This window comes from Lissotriton vulgaris, chromosome 6, assembly GCF_964263255.1.
Source record: "Lissotriton vulgaris chromosome 6, aLisVul1.2, whole genome shotgun sequence".
NCBI classification, from domain to species: domain Eukaryota; kingdom Metazoa; phylum Chordata; class Amphibia; order Caudata; family Salamandridae; genus Lissotriton; species Lissotriton vulgaris.
This window is the reverse complement of record NC_141694.1, coordinates 180,565,463-180,583,108: the sequence shown is the minus strand read 5'-3', so window position 1 is coordinate 180,583,108 and position 17,646 is coordinate 180,565,463. Positions and strand designations below refer to the sequence as shown.

The window sequence follows — 17,646 nt, the reverse complement described above, 5'->3', positions numbered from 1 at the left end:
TTGTGCCCTGTTGATCTCAGACCCAGACCCACCCAACTACCAATGAGAAGAACCGTGGAATAATATCCGATGGCCAGCTTGCATTGACAGGCCAAGCGAATACAGTCTCCGCCTCCTATTTCCAACACACATTCTAGATGCTCATGAAGATTTTCAACTTGCTTCCCTTCAACACTCATAGAACCATCACCGGAGGCTCTCATCCCCAGCAAGTTAAACTACGGTAACACACTCTCCATAGAAATCATGTACAACCGACCAAAAGAATCCAGCCTGGAATTCAGCTGCCAAACTCACACTCAGACTTCCCCCACACCTACATCACCATGCACCTCAAAGATGTCCACTGGCTCTGCATCCACAAAAAGGCACTCTTTAAACTCCTCATACATACATACAAATCCCAGCACAACATCGGCCCCACCTACCTCAACAATCATATCAACTTTCACATACATACTTGAAACCTCATCCCTCGCATATTCTGAACCAGATCCATCAACCGGGCCTTTTCCTACTTCTCTTCCAAAGCCTGGAATGACCTACCCCCGCACATCAAAATCACCTCTTCAGTTCTTGAATTTCGCAAGAAACTGAAGACATAACTCTTCCTGTAGTCTCTGCACCAGATTTAGCCTGGTCACTCCTGCTTTTCAGCACCAGGATACCCTTCTGGGTGTGCCGTGTGATCTACAAATTCCAATAACCCATTCAACTCTTCTTGATAGTGAACTAGTCTTGTCAAAATGAAAGCAGCAAAATAGCAGGAATTTATTCAGTCAGATGTGTGGGAACATTTTATGAAAACCCATGAAAATATCAACCTTGGTCTGATGAACATCTTATCTCTTCTGGCCACCATCCCACGCATCTACAAGACCAGAACGGGTGGAATGTCCTTCTCCTACTTCACAGCCAAGATCTGGAACGACCTCCCCCTTCACCTCCGGCAAATCTCTACATCGCTCCAATTCAGGAAGGACCTCAAGACATGGGTCTTCAGATGACCCCAGCACCCAATGGAGCGCACCCCCAACCCCCTCCCCAAAGCGCCTTGAGACCCTGGTTGGTGGGTAGCTGCACTTTACAAACCCCTGATTGATTAGTACTCCTGACAAATGTATTTAAAATTATACCATTTAGTGTCACCCACATGTTGCACTGAACTGAAGTTGTCGAAACTTTGAAACACACATTTATTATTCTTAGGTTCCCATTGTGTTCAATTATGTTGACCCTAATTATGAGTCGTTCAGAAAGAAATTCCCGTGTGGAATTCAGCTGTGCCTGATCATGACTGACCCAGTGTTTCATTACACGTTATTCTGGTTTTTGCAACACCAGATATGATTTTACAAACCTGAACTAATGGCTAGTAAAGTTGCTTTAGGTTTTAGGCTACAACAGCAGTCAGTCCTTGTTCCTCTGCCCTGACTAACGTCATACGGCAAGGAGGGAGCATGCAATGTTTCTCAGTCATGATACTTCTTCCTTTTCCCCTCCTACTCACCCTTTCCACCTACTTCGCCTATGACCTACCTGAGAAGGTACATGTGTGTGTTAAACCCCATGGGAGACATAATAACTTTTGGAATATCATCAGATCTGCGGAGCTGTTCACCATTCATATGAGTGCAACTTGTAATTGTTAGAATTCCATGCTGAGATTCTTTCAGATAAAGGTATTTGGTGCAATGGTGTTTGATTGAAATTCATGAGTCAAACCCCTTCTAAATTGACATTGTAAAATCGAGTAGGAGTAGCTCACCTCTATCTAAATGTACTTCCAAAAATCAGAATGTTATGGGAATAAAAGCCATGCCTTTTAACTGGAAACATGCACTGTTGAGCTTCCCGTATGTACTGTAGACTTTTGCGACAAATGTCAGGTGTTGTATCACCAGATCAGTCCTCAAATGTCTCTACGGACCTGTCAATCTCAGTATTTAAAAGCATGACTAAAATCCTACCATATATTGAAAAGTAATGACTGCAAACAAATGACAAAAGGTACATAAAACTCTCCCAAAATGAAACATTTCTTCTGATTGTACGTAGGTGGGTTCTGCTTAGGAACGTGCGATTGCACAAATCATATGAGGCATTGGTGGGGTAGTGAATCCCTCTGCTGGATTGAGGTCCACATCCGTTACCCCAGGAGGAAGGCGGAAGGTGAACTTCTGCAGCAGGCTTGTGAAGAAGATGAAGAGCTCCATCCTAGCAAGATTCTCACCAGCACAGACCCGCCGACCTGGGGAAAAACAAATTACTATCATGTATATGTGTTAAACCAGCAATTCAGCTATAGTAAATACATTCAAAGTATGTATATAAGTGAAAAGCAGTGCTTAATTTGAGCCAGCGGTTGCATGTGGGGCCCACACACACTCATTTTTGGGGACGGGAACTTATTTTTCCTCATTACACTTTGACACAGAGCAAGACAGAGAAAAATGCACTGAGGGGAAAGATTGAGGTTGGGAAAGAAGGAAAAAAGCATAACAGCAGAAGAGAGTAGAGATGAAAAAAGAACCTATAAAGTGACATAAAGGGGCAGGGATTATCTGGTGGTGTATTATAGAGGCATCAGGTTGAATCAATAATACCTAGCCATAATACTTAGTCAGGGTAGATTCACATAGTTTTCACGTGCCCCTTGTGTCACTCAAGGCGACGTTGGGCAACTTAAAAAATTACTTGTGATTTACAAAGCCATTCAAGGTCTGATTTGCATGGATTTCTATAGAAATAATGCAATGCAGCAGCTTGTGTTGCATTACATTTCTTGGTGTTAGGCATGCCATGGGTGGAGCATGGGCGTTCTCATGCATTCATCCTTGGCTTTGATGCAACTGCTTGTAAAGCTGTAATTGCATGAAACTGGTATGCTCACTTCAGAGAAATGTGACAAATAAAAAAATAAATCTTTTTTTCCCCTCGTTATTTTCTCTTTTTATGCCTGATGCAGGAAAATATTTTTTTGTACAGGAAGGAACTCCTTCTTGCCCAAAATCAATCCTGCCCGTAATGCAGGCACCGTTGCACCTTGTGCGCAGTTTTAGGTGTGCCAGTGCAGGGAGTGAGCCAAAGAGCAGCATATCTTGGTCGTGTTAAGCTCTATCCGATTCATGCTATGCTGTGCAGCAACTTGCCTTGCTGCACCACGCTGCGTGAATTCTTAATAAATCTTCCCCTTAACCATTTTACAAGTTAGGCACTGGTGAAATGCAGTTTTGTTTCGTTGGATTTAACAGACTTTCTCAGTTAACTGCCCTGTGCTCAGACACTAAGGTCTTTTTTATCGAATGTTGGCGCTGCTCGACGCCAAAGTGAAAGGGCAAGAATGCACTGTATTTATGTAATACTGTGCATTCCCATCCTCTCTAACAGGGAAGCTGCCAATTTGGCTGCCTAGCGCCAACCATGGTGCAAGGGTGCCTGTGTTGTCAGCATGATTGTTTTTGAGCATCAAGGGGCACCTTCCTGCACAACACCAATTCTATGAGGCATTTCCTCTTTCTATGAGTGCTGCATCCTGCTGCACACATAGAAAGTGGAAATAATGAGGAGAAATAAAGAAATTTCCATCATTATGTCTCATCTCGGGAGGCGTAAGGATTTGGCACTTATGGGTTTACATGCGCTTGTAAATATGGGGCAGTGTGAAAATCCATGGGTGTTGCATGGAAAAACCCACCGCAGTGCCCATGAAACAACTCCAGAGCGCAGAGTAAGGCAACCAGGGGCGGCTCCTCCGCTATAGCGGAGAAGCATCGCCCCACTGCGTTTACGCAGTGCACTGCAAAGTAAAGGAAACCTACAATGATAATAACGTTGAGTCATTAGCAATTTAGGTTTCCATTGTGGGTTGCTGCTCTGCTCTTGGGGCAAGGGAGGAGAGGTTTACCACCCCTAAGTGCACAATTACTATTTGGTTGGCCCTCTTGGACTGCCCAAACCAGTCATGCGAACTTTCCATGTTCTCCATGCAGGCTGCTTTACAGCCTATATGGAGAATATGACCAGGCTCCCATTCCTTTCAGCGTCGAACCAGGACACTCAAAACCAATTGCGTTGTAATTGGTCAGGGAAGCTTGGGTGCAGACCAATCACAACACTGCCTTGCAGCATTGTGATTGGTCAGGGGAGCCTGGCTATGCTTCCTATGCCTCAGTCCAATGAGGAGAGCAGGAGCAGAGATGCGGGACCCAGAGCTCAAGGTAAGTGTTTGTTTTATTATTATTTTTTTCACATTGCTTACTGTTTCCCAAACCCCTCCCCCTCACCCGCACCCGCCCACCACCTGCAAATGTTATGTTATGTTAAGGGGAGTTTTGTAGAGCGCTCAGCTACTCGAGTGTCCCGGCGCTATCAGACCTGTAAGGCAGAAACCAAAAATCGCAGAAGGCTATTGTCCAAACAACCATGAGCCTCATTATGATTGAGGTGAATCCGCATACTCCGGGCCCGGAGGAAGCCACCGCCGGCCCGGAGTATGCGGATTCACCACAGCGGACACACAAATGACCCCCAGCCAGATTAGGATGGCTGGGGGGTCATTTTTACGTCCGCCGCTTTTCCGCTCTAACATGGCTGGCGGTGTCTATCAGACACCGCCAGCCATATTACGATTTGAATTTTGTAAAGCCTTTCCGTGGCGGCAATGCCACCACGAAACGGCATACAGACTTTTCTTTGAGGGCCCGTTGCGGGCCCCCCGGGTGAAGGGGGGGTGGGGGTGCACATGGGGGGTACCTAAGGTACCCCCCTGCATTTGCATGCACAAAGCGGCAGGCACCGCGCAGTGCCTGCCGCTTTGTACATGCAAATGCACTGATTGCATTTTTAACATTGCAGCGGTCGCTGCTTCAAGCTGCACCTGCCGCAATGTTAAACATACAGGATGTGACCGCCTGAGTGGCGGTCACATCCTAATTTGTACGGAGGGACCGCCGCTGCCCCTGCGGACGGTCCCTCCTCCTCTGGGGTGGCGGTTGGATGCAGGTCCGTCCGCCATCCTAATAGGGCCCCATGTTTTAAGCTCCCTCCTAAAAGAGAGCAGGTTGTCTAGCTTCCGGAGGGATAATAAAAATTTGTTCCACAATTGGGGTGCCAGACGTTTATAAGAGCGACCCCCAATGCGAGCTTGTTTAATTGCCGTAACAGTGGCCAACGCTAGAGAGGTGGATCGAAGGGATCTGGAAGGATGGTAGAAGCAAATTATTTTCCTTAAATAGAAGGAGCCAGTGCCAAGGAGTGTTTAAAATGCCATGGTGAGAGTTTTGAAAAGAATGCGTTTGCGCACTGGCAGCCAATGGAGCGAGTTTAAGAGAGCAGAAGTCTTGGACCTACGACTGAGGCCAAAGATTGCTCGTGCGGCCAAGTTTTGGACAGTTTGTAGACGGATGAGGAGATACTCAGGGAGGCCCAGATAGAGTACATTGGCATAATCCACTCGTAAACCAATCAAGGCCTGTACTGTGATCCTCCTATGGGCATGAGACAGAAAGGGAAGAAATTTCCTCAGAGTTTTTAAAAGGCAGAAACATTGTCCCACTAGACCGAGAATCTGCGGTTTTATAGTCAGCCCATTGTCAACTTTCACACCCAGGTTTTTTGCCATAGGGGTAGCAGCTGATGGAGCAAACATATCAGCAGGCCACTAGGATTTCCAGTGGGCTTCAGGGAGGCAACCAAAAAAGGGAACCTCTGATTTGTCAGAGTTACATTTTAATTGATTTAATTGGAACCAGGAGAAGACGGCCTCAAGGCAGCTCTTGATGTTGTCGCCGTTGAAGTCGGTATTCTTCTTACAGGTAAAAAGAAGCTGCGTGCCGTCGGCATAAGATACAATCTGGGCTCCATACAGTTCAGCCAATGCCGCCAAGGGGGACATGTATATGTTAAAGAGAGTAGGGCTCAGGATAGATCCCTGAGGAACTCCTAACCCCAACGGTGGAACTGGGGCTTAAAATGGAGGGGCCCAGATTGCTTGTTGGCGGTCAGATAGAAAAGACACGAACCAATTAAAAACCGTCCCTCTCAAACCAATCTCCTGGAGTCTTAAAAGAAGATGGTTGTGAGGGACGGTATCAAAGGCCACTGACAAGTCAAGCAGCACCAACATCGCCTTCCCTCCGTTGTCCAAAACCTCCTTAATAGATTCAGTGACCTCCAACAGCGCTGTTTCCATGCTCACATTAGAGCAGAACCCGGACTGGGTGTGATGGAGGATTTCATGAGCCTCCAGAAAATTAGAGAGGGAGGAATGGACATGCTTTTCCACTACCTTCGCAAAGGCCGAAATTAATAAAATGGGTCTATAGTTGGCATGGGTGAGGGGGTCAAGGTTGTTTTTTTTTAATAGTGGGAGGATATGAGCCTTTTTCCAGGAGCTAGGAACAATACCAGTACTGAGAGAGTGATTAAGCACCGGATTAATTATAGGGTTAATGACATGCGCTAACTTGGCAAGGAGCTTTGCAGGGCAAGGATCCGACGGAGACCCAGATTTTAATTTAGATAGAAATTCCAGTGAGACTTGTGGGGTAAGGGTGGGGAAAATTTGTGAACAAATAGCGCTCGGAAATCGAGGAAGGGGTGTGGAAGATGGAGCTAGGATCACTGACTGGGCATGCCAGCATAAATGAAGCCTGGATGTTTTTAATTATACTAGCAAAGAAATTGGCCATTTGTTTAATCCAAAGTTCAGGAGAGAATTTGGATATTGACGTTGAAGGGGACGTAAATTCCCTGACTATGGTAAAAATTTCCTTGCTAGTGTTAGCCGCTGCTTCGATTCGTTTAGCAAATTAGGCTTTTTTCTCCAGGATGATATCTTTGTGGTAGATTTTAATGCACTCCTTATAGGCCTCCTTGAGTGGCACATCATAATTTCTGCGCCTCGATCTCTCAGCTTTCTTGCAGATCCGCCTACTTTCATGTAGCGCCGGAGTGAACCAAGGGGCCGAAGCACAAATAATGCCGGTAGCCACTGAAGGCGATTTCCGCTGCCCTGCCGTACTCCATATCTATGAGGCCATTCAAAGCCACACGCAATAGCTTTTTGTGGCCTTATAGATAATAATAATAATAATAATTCCTTTATTGCATGATTAATTAAAACCTTCGCAAAGTAGTAAAACATGAATTCACAGAATATAGCTTCACCATTAAATAATGCTAAAAGATTACAAAATATGTTGTAATTCTTTAAAATTGCAGGGGAATAAAAACTGATAGGCAAAGTAGTTCTTCATAGTTAGTAAAATAGTTCGTCATAAGGCTTGTTCTCGTGGATGGAAGCACCCCGTAAAGTGATGTTTATGGAAAGTACAAAGTTCAATGAACGCGAAGCCGGCACATGAAGACTGCGGACAGCCTAGCACCTGCAAATCATGCCGGTAGTCACTGAAGGCGATTTCTGATGCCCTGCCGTACTCCATATCTATGAGGCCATTCAAAGCCACGCGCAAATGCTTTTTGTGGCCTCATAGATATGAATTTGTAATCTGCGCCGCTGGAGCGTCACGAAAAGAGATGCTTTGGTGGCGCAGGGGGCTTGTAAATAAGCCCCTACAGGCACGATTTATATTATTTTGCCAGATGAGTAATCTCCTTTGGCCAGGCAGAGAACTTCTTGTCTGCCAGACCAAGATTACTCTGCCTGCCAAATTTAAAAATGACTGCCAATGCTGTTTACAGTTTGGTGTACAACTCCATCAACATGCCCCAAACTAGGTTTTCTTTTTGAAAATTGAAAAGAAAATGTTCCTCTCACTGTGGGACTCCTCTCCCATGGCAAGGGGAGCATTTAGCAGTTTTTACTGCCTCATCCCTCCAGGATTTTCTTGACTGTGATAAGCAGTGAAAACGAACTTCTAATTCCACCCATTTAACTTAGATGGGCTTATTTGGAGGTCTGCTTCCAATGACCATAACGCCTCAAGGCCATTGAAGGGGTTTAATCACTGCAGGGATGAAATAGTATCCTCCATGATTTACCCTAAGATCTGCCCACTCTAAATTTAGCGGGTGGATCATTATCTTGGTGGAATGTTTGCTCCGTTGCGACCAAGTATATACCGCTAAGATATAAACAGGGCCCTAAAAAACTGTAGCTTTCTGAAAAGTTTTTGGGAAAAAATTGAACCCTTCTTAATATGAAACATTTACAACATACCTAAGCTGGGCAGAAAATCCATGCAAGGATGGCCAACAAAAAAAGATGGACTATTCATTTTAGTTCTTACTTGCCTATTTCAACCTGCCGGTTCAATAGGGCACCGGATAGAAATTCTACATCCTGGGGACCCATATAGGTCCCTGAAGAACATGGGAGTCTCACCAGTCCGCCTACAAACACCAACTGGTACAAGACTAGTAAAAAACTAGTCATTCGATAGGTAATGATTCCCCTTGAGCTACCAGCTTTTTTATTATTTGTTTCATTGTCATATCATAGATTCAGAAGCATTTATGTAATAAATACTCTACATACCATCAGTTAAACGTTACATGAGCAGGTAGCATTTTTGAATGGAATCATACAGAGAAGGTTCTGAACTTGATGGCGATGCATATTTAACAAAAACATAACATTACAAACAATCATTTTTGACACATACATATTTAAGTGTCGGATATATTGTAGAAGTACAGTGAGTATCTGGTTAAATCAGTTGACTTCTTGTAATATGGTTCAGAAAAGGGGGTGGTGATGAACCGAGTGTCTGAATTAAGCAGACCACTCTTACCCAGTCCAAAGATCAGGGCTTGATCCATCACCATTATTTAGCTCACTGCACCATCCCAGCTCAGAACCTGGCTATATGCAAATCAGTCTGTCCCTGGCCCAGTGCATCATGGGAACAGGGCAGACTAAACTACCAAGCCAATTCTTCACCAGAAAGGAGACAAGCTTCCAGGGACCAGTTTCTGGCATTTCAGCCGTCGTTGGCCCGGCTTGCTTGAATCCTGATGGTGCAGTGAGCAAGGGACTCATGTCTGAGTATACCCTGCCACACCTATAGTGGCCAAAAACGATTCAGAAAAGGGGGTGGTGATGAACAGAGTGTCTGAATTAAGCAGACCACTCTTACCCAGTCCAAAGATCAGGGCTTGATCCATCACCGTTATTTAGCTCACTGCACCATCCCAGCTCAGAACCTGGCTAAATGCAAATCAGTCTGTCCCTGGCCCAGTGCATCATGGGAACAGGGCAGACTAAACTACAAATCCAATTCTTCACCAGAAAGGAGACACGCTTCCGGGGACCGGTTTCTGGCATTTCAGCCGTCGTCGGCCCGGCTTGCTTGAATCCTGATGGTGCAGTGAGCAAGGGACTCATGTCTGAGTATACCCTGCCACACCTATAGTGGCCAAAAATGATTCAGAAAAGGGGGTGGTCCCCGGAAGCTTGTTTCCTTCCCAGTATAAGAATTGGCTTGGTAGTTTGGTCTGCCATGTTCCCATGATGCACTGGGCCAGGGACAGACTAATTTGCATGTAGCCAGGTTCTGAGCTGGGATGATGCAGTGAGCTAAAAAACGGTGATGGATCAAGCCCTGATCTGTTGACTGGGTATGAGTGTTCTGTTTAATTCAGATACTCTGTCCATCACCACCCCCTTTTCTGAATCGTTTTGTCCACCATAAGCGTGGAAGGGTATACTCAGATGTGAGTCCCTTGCTCATTGCACCATCAGGATTCAAGCAAGCCGGGCCGAAGACAGCTGTAATGCCAGAAACCGGTCCCCGGAAGCTTGTTTCCTTCCCAGTATAAGAATTGGCTTGGTAGTTTGGTCTGCCATGTTCCCATGATGCACTGGGCCAGGGACAGACTAATTTGCATGTAGCCAGGTTCTGAGCTGGGATGGGGCAGTGAGCTAAAAAACAGTGATGGATCAAGTCTTGATCTGTTGACTGGGTATGAGTGTTCTGTTTAATTCAGATACTCTGTCCATCACCACCCCCTTTTCTGAATCATTTTGCCCACCATAAGCGTGTAAGGGTATACTCAGATGTGAGTTCCTTGCTCATTGCACCATCAGGATTCAAGCAAGCCGGGCCGAAGACGGCTGTAATGCCAGAAACCGGTCCCCGGAAGCTTGTTTCCTTCCCAGTATAAGAATTGGCTTGGTAGTTTGGTCTGCCATGTTCCCATGATGCACTGGGCCAGGGACAGACTAATTTGCATGTAGTCAGGTTCTGAGCTGGGATGGTGGAGTGAGCTAAAAAACGGTAATGGATCAAGCCCTGATCTGTTGACTGGGTATGAGTGTTCTGTTTATTTCAGATACTCTGTCCATCACCACCCCCTTTTCTGGATCGTTTTGTCCACCATAAGCGTGGAAGGGTATACTCAGATGTGAGTCCCTTGCTGATTGCACCATCAGGATTCAAGCAAGCTGGGCCGAAGACGGCTGTAATGCCAGAAACGGACCCCGGAAGCTTGTTTCCTTCCCAGTATAAGAATTGGCTTGGTAGTTTGGTCTGCCATGTTCCCATGATGCACTGGGCCAGGGACAGACTAATTTGCATGTAGCCAGGTTCTGAGCTGGGATGGTGCAGTGAGCTAAAAAACGGTGATGGATCAAGCCCTGATCTGTTGACTGGGTATGAGTGTTCTGTTTAATTCAGATACTCTGCCCATCACCACCCCCTTTTTCTGAATCGTTTTGTCCACCATAAGTGTGGAAGGGTATACTCAGATGTGAGTCCCTTGCTCATTGCACCATCAGGATTCAAGCAAGCCGGGCCGAAGACAGCTGTAATGCCAGAAACCGGTCCCCGGAAGCTTGTTTCCTTCCCAGTATAAGAATTGGCTTGGTAGTTTGGTCTGCCATGTTCCCATGATGCACTGGGCCAGGGACAGACTAATTTGCATGTAGCCAGGTTCTGAGCTGGGATGGGGCAGTGAGCTAAAAAACAGTGATGGATCAAGTCTTGATCTGTTGACTGGGTATGAGTGTTCTGTTTAATTCAGATACTCTGTCCATCACCACCCCCTTTTCTGAATCATTTTGCCCACCATAAGCGTGTAAGGGTATACTCAGATGTGAGTTCCTTGCTCATTGCACCATCAGGATTCAAGCAAGCCGGGCCGAAGACGGCTGTAATGCCAGAAACCGGTCCCCGGAAGCTTGTTTCCTTCCCAGTATAAGAATTGGCTTGGTAGTTTGGTCTGCCATGTTCCCATGATGCACTGGGCCAGGGACAGACTAATTTGCATGTAGTCAGGTTCTGAGCTGGGATGGTGCAGTGAGCTAAAAAACGGTAATGGATCAAGCCCTGATCTGTTGACTGGGTATGATTGTTCTGTTTATTTCAGATACTCTGTCCATCACCACCCCCTTTTCTGGATCGTTTTGTCCACCATAAGCGTGGAAGGGTATACTCAGATGTGAGTCCCTTGCTGATTGCACCATCAGGATTCAAGCAAGCTGGGCCGAAGACGGCTGTAATGCCAGAAACCGGACCCCGGAAGCTTGTTTCCTTCCCAGTGTTGACTGGGTATGAGTGTTCTGTTTAATTCAGATACTCTGTCCATCACCACCCCCTTTTCTGAATCGTTTTGTCCACCATAAGCGTGGAAGGGTATACTCAGATGTGAGTCTCTTGCTAATGGCACCATCAGGATTCAAGCAAGCCGGGCCGAAGACGGCTTTAATGCCAGAAAGCGGTCCCCGGAAGCTTGTTTCCTTCACAGTATAAGAATTGGCTTGGTAGTTTGGTCTACCATGTTCCCATGATGCACTGGGCCAGGGACAGACTAATTTGCATGTAGCCAGGTTCTGAGCTGGGATGGTGCAGTGAGCTAAAAAACGGTGATGGATCAAGCCCTGATCTGTTGACTGGGTATGAGTGTTCTGTTTAATTCAGATACTCTGTCCATCACCACCCCCTTTTCTGAATCGTTTTGTCCACCACAAGCGTGGAAGGGTATACTCAGATGTGAGTCCCTTGCTCATTGCACCATCAGGATTCAAGCAAGCCGGGCCGAAGACGGCTGTAATGCCAGAAACCGGTCCCCGGAAGCTTGGGTCCTTCCCAGTATAAGAATTGGCTTGGTAGTTTGGTCTTCCATGTTCCCATGATGCACTGGGCCAGGGACAGACTAATTTGCATGTAGCCAGGTTCTGAGCTGGGATGGTGCAGTGAGCTAAAAAACGGTGATAGATCAAGCCCTGATCTGTTGACTGGGTATGAGTGTTCTGTTTAATTCAGATACTCTGTCCATCACCACCCCCTTTTCCGAATCTTCTTGTAATATGGAGCATTACTGGAAAGCAATCTTGGACTGAGAGACAGAGCACATTTTAACAGGGACGTGTACAGGTTTCTCAACAAGGAGACAGACTGAAATCACAATGCTGCACATGGAGATTTGATTTGACCAGAGTGTTGATGTTAGCTGATTATAAGCTATGAGATTTGATGTTTCCAGTAAGGGTTGAATTTCCTTGAAGTGGGAGGAGTCAAATCAAATCAAATCAAAAAGTCTTTTATTCGATTAATCATTTTGATAATCATAAAAAGTACACGAATTGTTTAAAACACATCATCATAAGTACAAGGCGCATTATTGTTATTACAATACATTATTACAGTACAAATTAAAATAAATGTATAAATAAGAAAGAGATACATTGGGGTTCGCAAAACGTGATTAATACAGATATACAGATGTTCAAGTAGGCAACAGTTCTATAGCTTTGCGAGTTGATAGGCTTAATTTCAAAAACATAGCTAAGTTTTTTGCCACATATTGAGTATCAAGCTGTTGTAGCGCTAGAAACGCCGGGCGACAGGTCCTCAACCCCATCTGGCGCAGCACTGGTAAAACCCAGCGCCTACGTATTTCAGTATAATAGTGGCAAAACAATACTGTATGCATGGTTGATTGCGAGGATACTTTATCACAAGGACATTTCCCCAAATCGTGAGTCCAGGTTGACATTTTTGGGAAGGAAACCAAACGAAAAAACAAATTAAATCGGAACCTGGTTAATAAATACTTTTCGTGATTAGTTATGTAATATGTGAGGTAAGGCTGTATGCCTAGTGACACTTGAACCATCAGAATATGTGCATTAGATTGTTTAGAAACTTCACCAGACAAGCGCAGTTCCCTTAGATGACTGAGACATTGGTTTTTCAAGGATTTTCTGCTTATCCCACTGATAGATGATGGCTCGATAATATACTCAGTGAGATCCAGATCTTTCAGGAAGTTAACCACATACGCCAGCCACGGGATGTTTTTCCAGGCTGACAACTCTAAACATTCAGAGATCAGGGCACGCGTAAGATGACATTGTGGTTTGGACCAAACACGATGCCACAAGAGTATAGGTTGGCATTTGATGTAATCTACCAAATAGTCAATCCCGAGCTCGATATGGCATCCATAAGTGGGGGCACTCTGTGGGAGGGCAAGCAGATATTTTGTAAAGACATTTTGGACTTTTTGCAGTTCCGTAACATTAGCATAACCCCATACCCCAGCTCCATATGTGGCGATACTCTGACATTTGGCTTGGAAGATCTTAAGCAACGCTGATGGAGTTGGTTTACCCAGTTTTCTGGAAAATGAAACAAGGGCAGAGGTAGCTCGTTGAAAGAGCAATTTTCTAATTACCAATGCCCTTTTCCATGTCAGGTGGTCGTCTATTAAGATACCCAAGTAGGGGTATTCCCTCACACGTTCCAGTTTGGTGAGCTCGATACAGAGATGTTTAGAACTTTTTACCTTGGGCCCGGAGTGCATGACAAAGGTCTTGGTCTTGTTCACCTTTAGCCCAAGCGAAAGCATGTAGGTACAATATTTATCCAGCTGTTTCTGGAGCTGTACTAGGGTCCTAGCAAAAATTACGGAGTCGTCAGCGTAAAGTAACGCTGGAATAGGGCGATGTTTAATGGTAGGTAGATCCTGACTCCCTTCTAGCATGGCTTCTTCCAAACCGTTAGTGTATAAGTTAAACAGGAAGGGAGCCAGGACACAGCCCTGCCGTACTCCACGAGTTACTGGAAAGGAGGATGTTAACTCTCCACCCCTACCATATCTTACGCAAGCCGAAGCATCTGTGTAAAGCTCGCGCAAAAATTTGATGAGGGGAGGATCAACACCCAACTCCTCCAGAATGGACCACAGCTTGACGTGGATTACGCAGTCAAACGCCGCACTAAGGTTGACATAGACCATAAATAGGTTGCCCCGTTTTACTCCCACATATTTCCCAATAAGAAGGGTGAGATTCAGGGCCTGTTCGACAGTACCCAGCCCCTCCCGGAATCCATATTGGAGGTCAGTAAAGATGTTCTTTTCTGCCGCCCAATCCTGTAAACGTTCCAGAATTAGGCGACCCGCGACCTTACCCAGTGAGTCCAGGAGGGAAATGGGTCTGTAGCAGGCAGGGTTGTTTCTTTCACCCTTCTTAAAAATTGGAAGGAGTATCGAGGAAGACCAAGAATCCGGGAGGCCGGTGTTTAAGACTGCGGCCATCAGCTGCGTGATGGCTGGGGACCATAGTTCCAAATTCCATATAAATATGTCGAGCGGTGCGCCATCCGGGCCCGGAGCTTTACCTGTTTTAGAGGAAGAAAGTGCACTTATAACCTCTCCGAGGGTAAAGTGAAGGTCAATTGGATAGACCCTTTTTTTTGGGGAGTCGGTTATTGAGGTGGATTGTGCAGCGTGTTCCGGGGGTTGATCACTAAAGATCTTGGAAAAGTGAGACACCCACTCGTCGGCAGTCACGGCCACATCCAGGTGTTGGTGTGAGCTAGCCTCAAGCAGGAATGGGGATTTGACAATCTGCCAGAACTGAATGCTGTCCTTACTCTGGCAACTCTCATGAAGTTGGGCCCACAGTTTATTTTTATGATCTTTTTTGCAGCTCATTTGAGCCTGCTTGTATTCTGTTCTTAATTTAGCTACAGTATCTTTGTCTCTTTTTGGGTTGTGAAGCTCTTTTTTTAAAGCGGTTAAGGCTTTCCGACAGGCCGTGTTGAACCATCGAGGCTCAGAGTGATTACCTGGATTGGGCTTTCGGGTTAATACCTTCTGGATGGTATTGAGGATTTCTCCAAAGCTAGTAATAATTTGCTCATGGGAGGAGTCCTCATCGAGACAGGTGGAAATCCAGGGGAGAGCCTTAGCTATGACCTTACTTGAGGTAACTGATGGATCAACACTTGACCATTTCACAGAGTAACCGTTTGTTCTATCCATAGTCAGTGCTTTTTGGGTCAGCAAACTCTTCTTCGGTATATTGGAAGCAGTCGTGGGTAACTTGATCTTAATGCTGTTAGGGAAATGATCGCCGGCAATTTCTGAGCCTGTAGTAAATTGGTGAAGCATACCCATTACAGGATAAGAACATAGTATAAAATCAATGGTGCTACGACAACCCCTGCCATGAAAGGTAGGTCTAAATTCCACAGGTGGGTTTACGAGTTCATTAGCGAACATCACTTCTAGGGACATTAGGCTATCATTAAGAGAGTCTCCTACAAGGGTGTGGGTAAAGTGAGTCAACGGGGAATCGTGTTCATCTAAAAGGCCACAGACAGTTTTCTTATAGTTAGGGCACAGTTGTACATTAAAATCCCCTCCCCATATTACATTGCTCATAGCTGATGGATACTTAACACGTTGTTCAGTTATATACAAAGAAATATCAGACACAGTCTTTGCACATTCTGCTGGTGTTAGATTGTTGTAAAAGTTTATAAGAGTATAAAGTGTACCATTTTTAAAAGTGAGCAAAATAATTTGATAATTTGGTGTGGTACGTAAAGTTATAGTTTTCTTTGCTGCTAAAGTGTTAGAAATATAAACCACAAGGCCCCCCATGGGTCTACCATGTGTTGTAGGACTGGCAGGAGAGTGAAGTGTTATGTAGCCTTGTATATGCAGTGGATTAATTGTCCAGGTCTCTTGCAGGCAAATTATCTGATGCGTAATAACAAAGTCTAACCAAGGTGCCAGTACAATCTTGGATCGGAGACCTGCAACGTTCCAGAATAATATTGAAACTGGCTGAAACGACGGGGTTTCAGTACCGTACGCTGGGCATCCTATATGCGAAGGAGTCTTAATAATTGCACGAGGATCGAAGTTAGGAGAGAGGGATGGGATGTCACCTTGCGTGTTACATATGGTAGCGGGACTAGGCTGAATATCAGCACTTTGACAGAGGTTTATATCATCTGTGGCAATTATAGCTATTGTGCTTAGTGGTGACTTTATTTGAGTCGATGGACTTGGGAGTTGATAAGAACTTACAGGCAACAAGGATAGAGGGCTGGAGGGGGATATATTCCTGTCTTCCAGGACGGTGGAGGGTGGTGGTCAGTCCACCATTTCTAGGCAGTCAAACCTATTATAAGTGGGGACGCCCCCCCAATCTAGATATGGCATGTTATCTCTACCTCCTTGTCCTGCCCAGTTTGACCAGTCCGAGTTACTATTCCAGGTGCCTACCTGGGTCCAGTTCCACTCGGGGCTTGGTTGCACGGGTTTAGCTGGAGGATAGAAAAAGGCTAGTCTTTTGGTGCCGATTCCCTCAGGGGATGTTTGGGGACCCCATGAGGAGATCAACTCAACAGTTTGGGGATCCTCAAAGTTTATAATTATGCAATCTCCTGGGATCGTTTTTCGCTCCCTCCCTATCCACGGGACTCTGCGTACCGAGACAATTCTATTATTAGAATATGGAGGAAGTGGGCGATTCAGTGACAACCAGTGGATTATTTTGTTTTTTTAGGGACCATCCCGGTTCTTCAGAATTGGTGCGCAAAACTGGGACCCCGGTCATAATGATAATGAACGGGGTCGCTTCTGGGGGAAGATGAACAGGCCGGGCTCCGTTACGTCTTATGTTATAAGGGGCGTTTTTTGAAGCTGGGGTTTTTGTCGAGGTTTTTGCCGGGGTTGTTGTGGTTATTGTGGCGGGTTGGCCCTTTGTTGCAGAAGGAGCAGGACGAGAGGAGATGGCAGTGTTTTTGGCTGCGATATTAGTTGGTATTTGCTGCGCTGGTTTGCTAAGTGTTTTGGTGGAATTCTGGTGAACCACCGCTGTAGTGGTCACCACTTTCTGTGGTTTGGGTGTTTGCAGGGAGTTAGTTTTACCTGCATTTTTAGGTTTTAAGTTTTGGGGTTGTGGCACTGGGAGTGAGGGTGTGGGGATTATGGTCAAACTTTTCTGAACATTTAAGTCATTTGTTAATGAGGCTAGAGATTTTAAAATTTTCGAAAGTATTAGCTCAATGGGTTTCAGGTGTAACTTGATTAAAGCCTCTATGGACACCAAAGAGTAGGTCTCATGTGTACTGGAAGTCAGTCCACTATGTAAGTTGCCACTTGGGATATGATTAAGTGTGTCTGACGAAAGATTTATTATTCCTGGCGCTGTGGTAAGCGTTGGCTGTTGAAGCAAAGTTGGGTAGGATGGGGATAAAGCTGAAGGGAGGGGGTGATCTGTGGGGGGTATCAGGGGATCCTGTTGTATGATGACGTTATTGTGGGGGGTTTTTTTTGCTCCCTTTTTCCCCTTCCTCTTTTTCGGTATAGCTCCCTCCCTCTGACCCCTTACATTTAAGGAGGGAGAAGAAGGAGAATCCTCCTCTGGAGGGATAGTAA

The 17,646-nt window shown here is 45.5% G+C and overlaps 1 protein-coding gene across 1 annotated transcript in view; it reads right to left on the bottom strand.

The window, feature by feature from the left end:
* Positions 1–749: 749 nt before the first annotated feature.
* LOC147706983 (cytochrome P450 2K4-like) overlaps positions 750–17,646 on the bottom strand; it is a 524,789-nt gene continuing 507,892 nt past the window's right edge. The window contains exon 9 of the mRNA XM_086926211.1: positions 750–2,251. Within this exon, the coding sequence (XP_086782337.1) occupies positions 2,070–2,251 (182 nt within the window). The 3' untranslated portion in view covers positions 750–2,069. The remainder of the gene's footprint in view (positions 2,252–17,646) is intronic.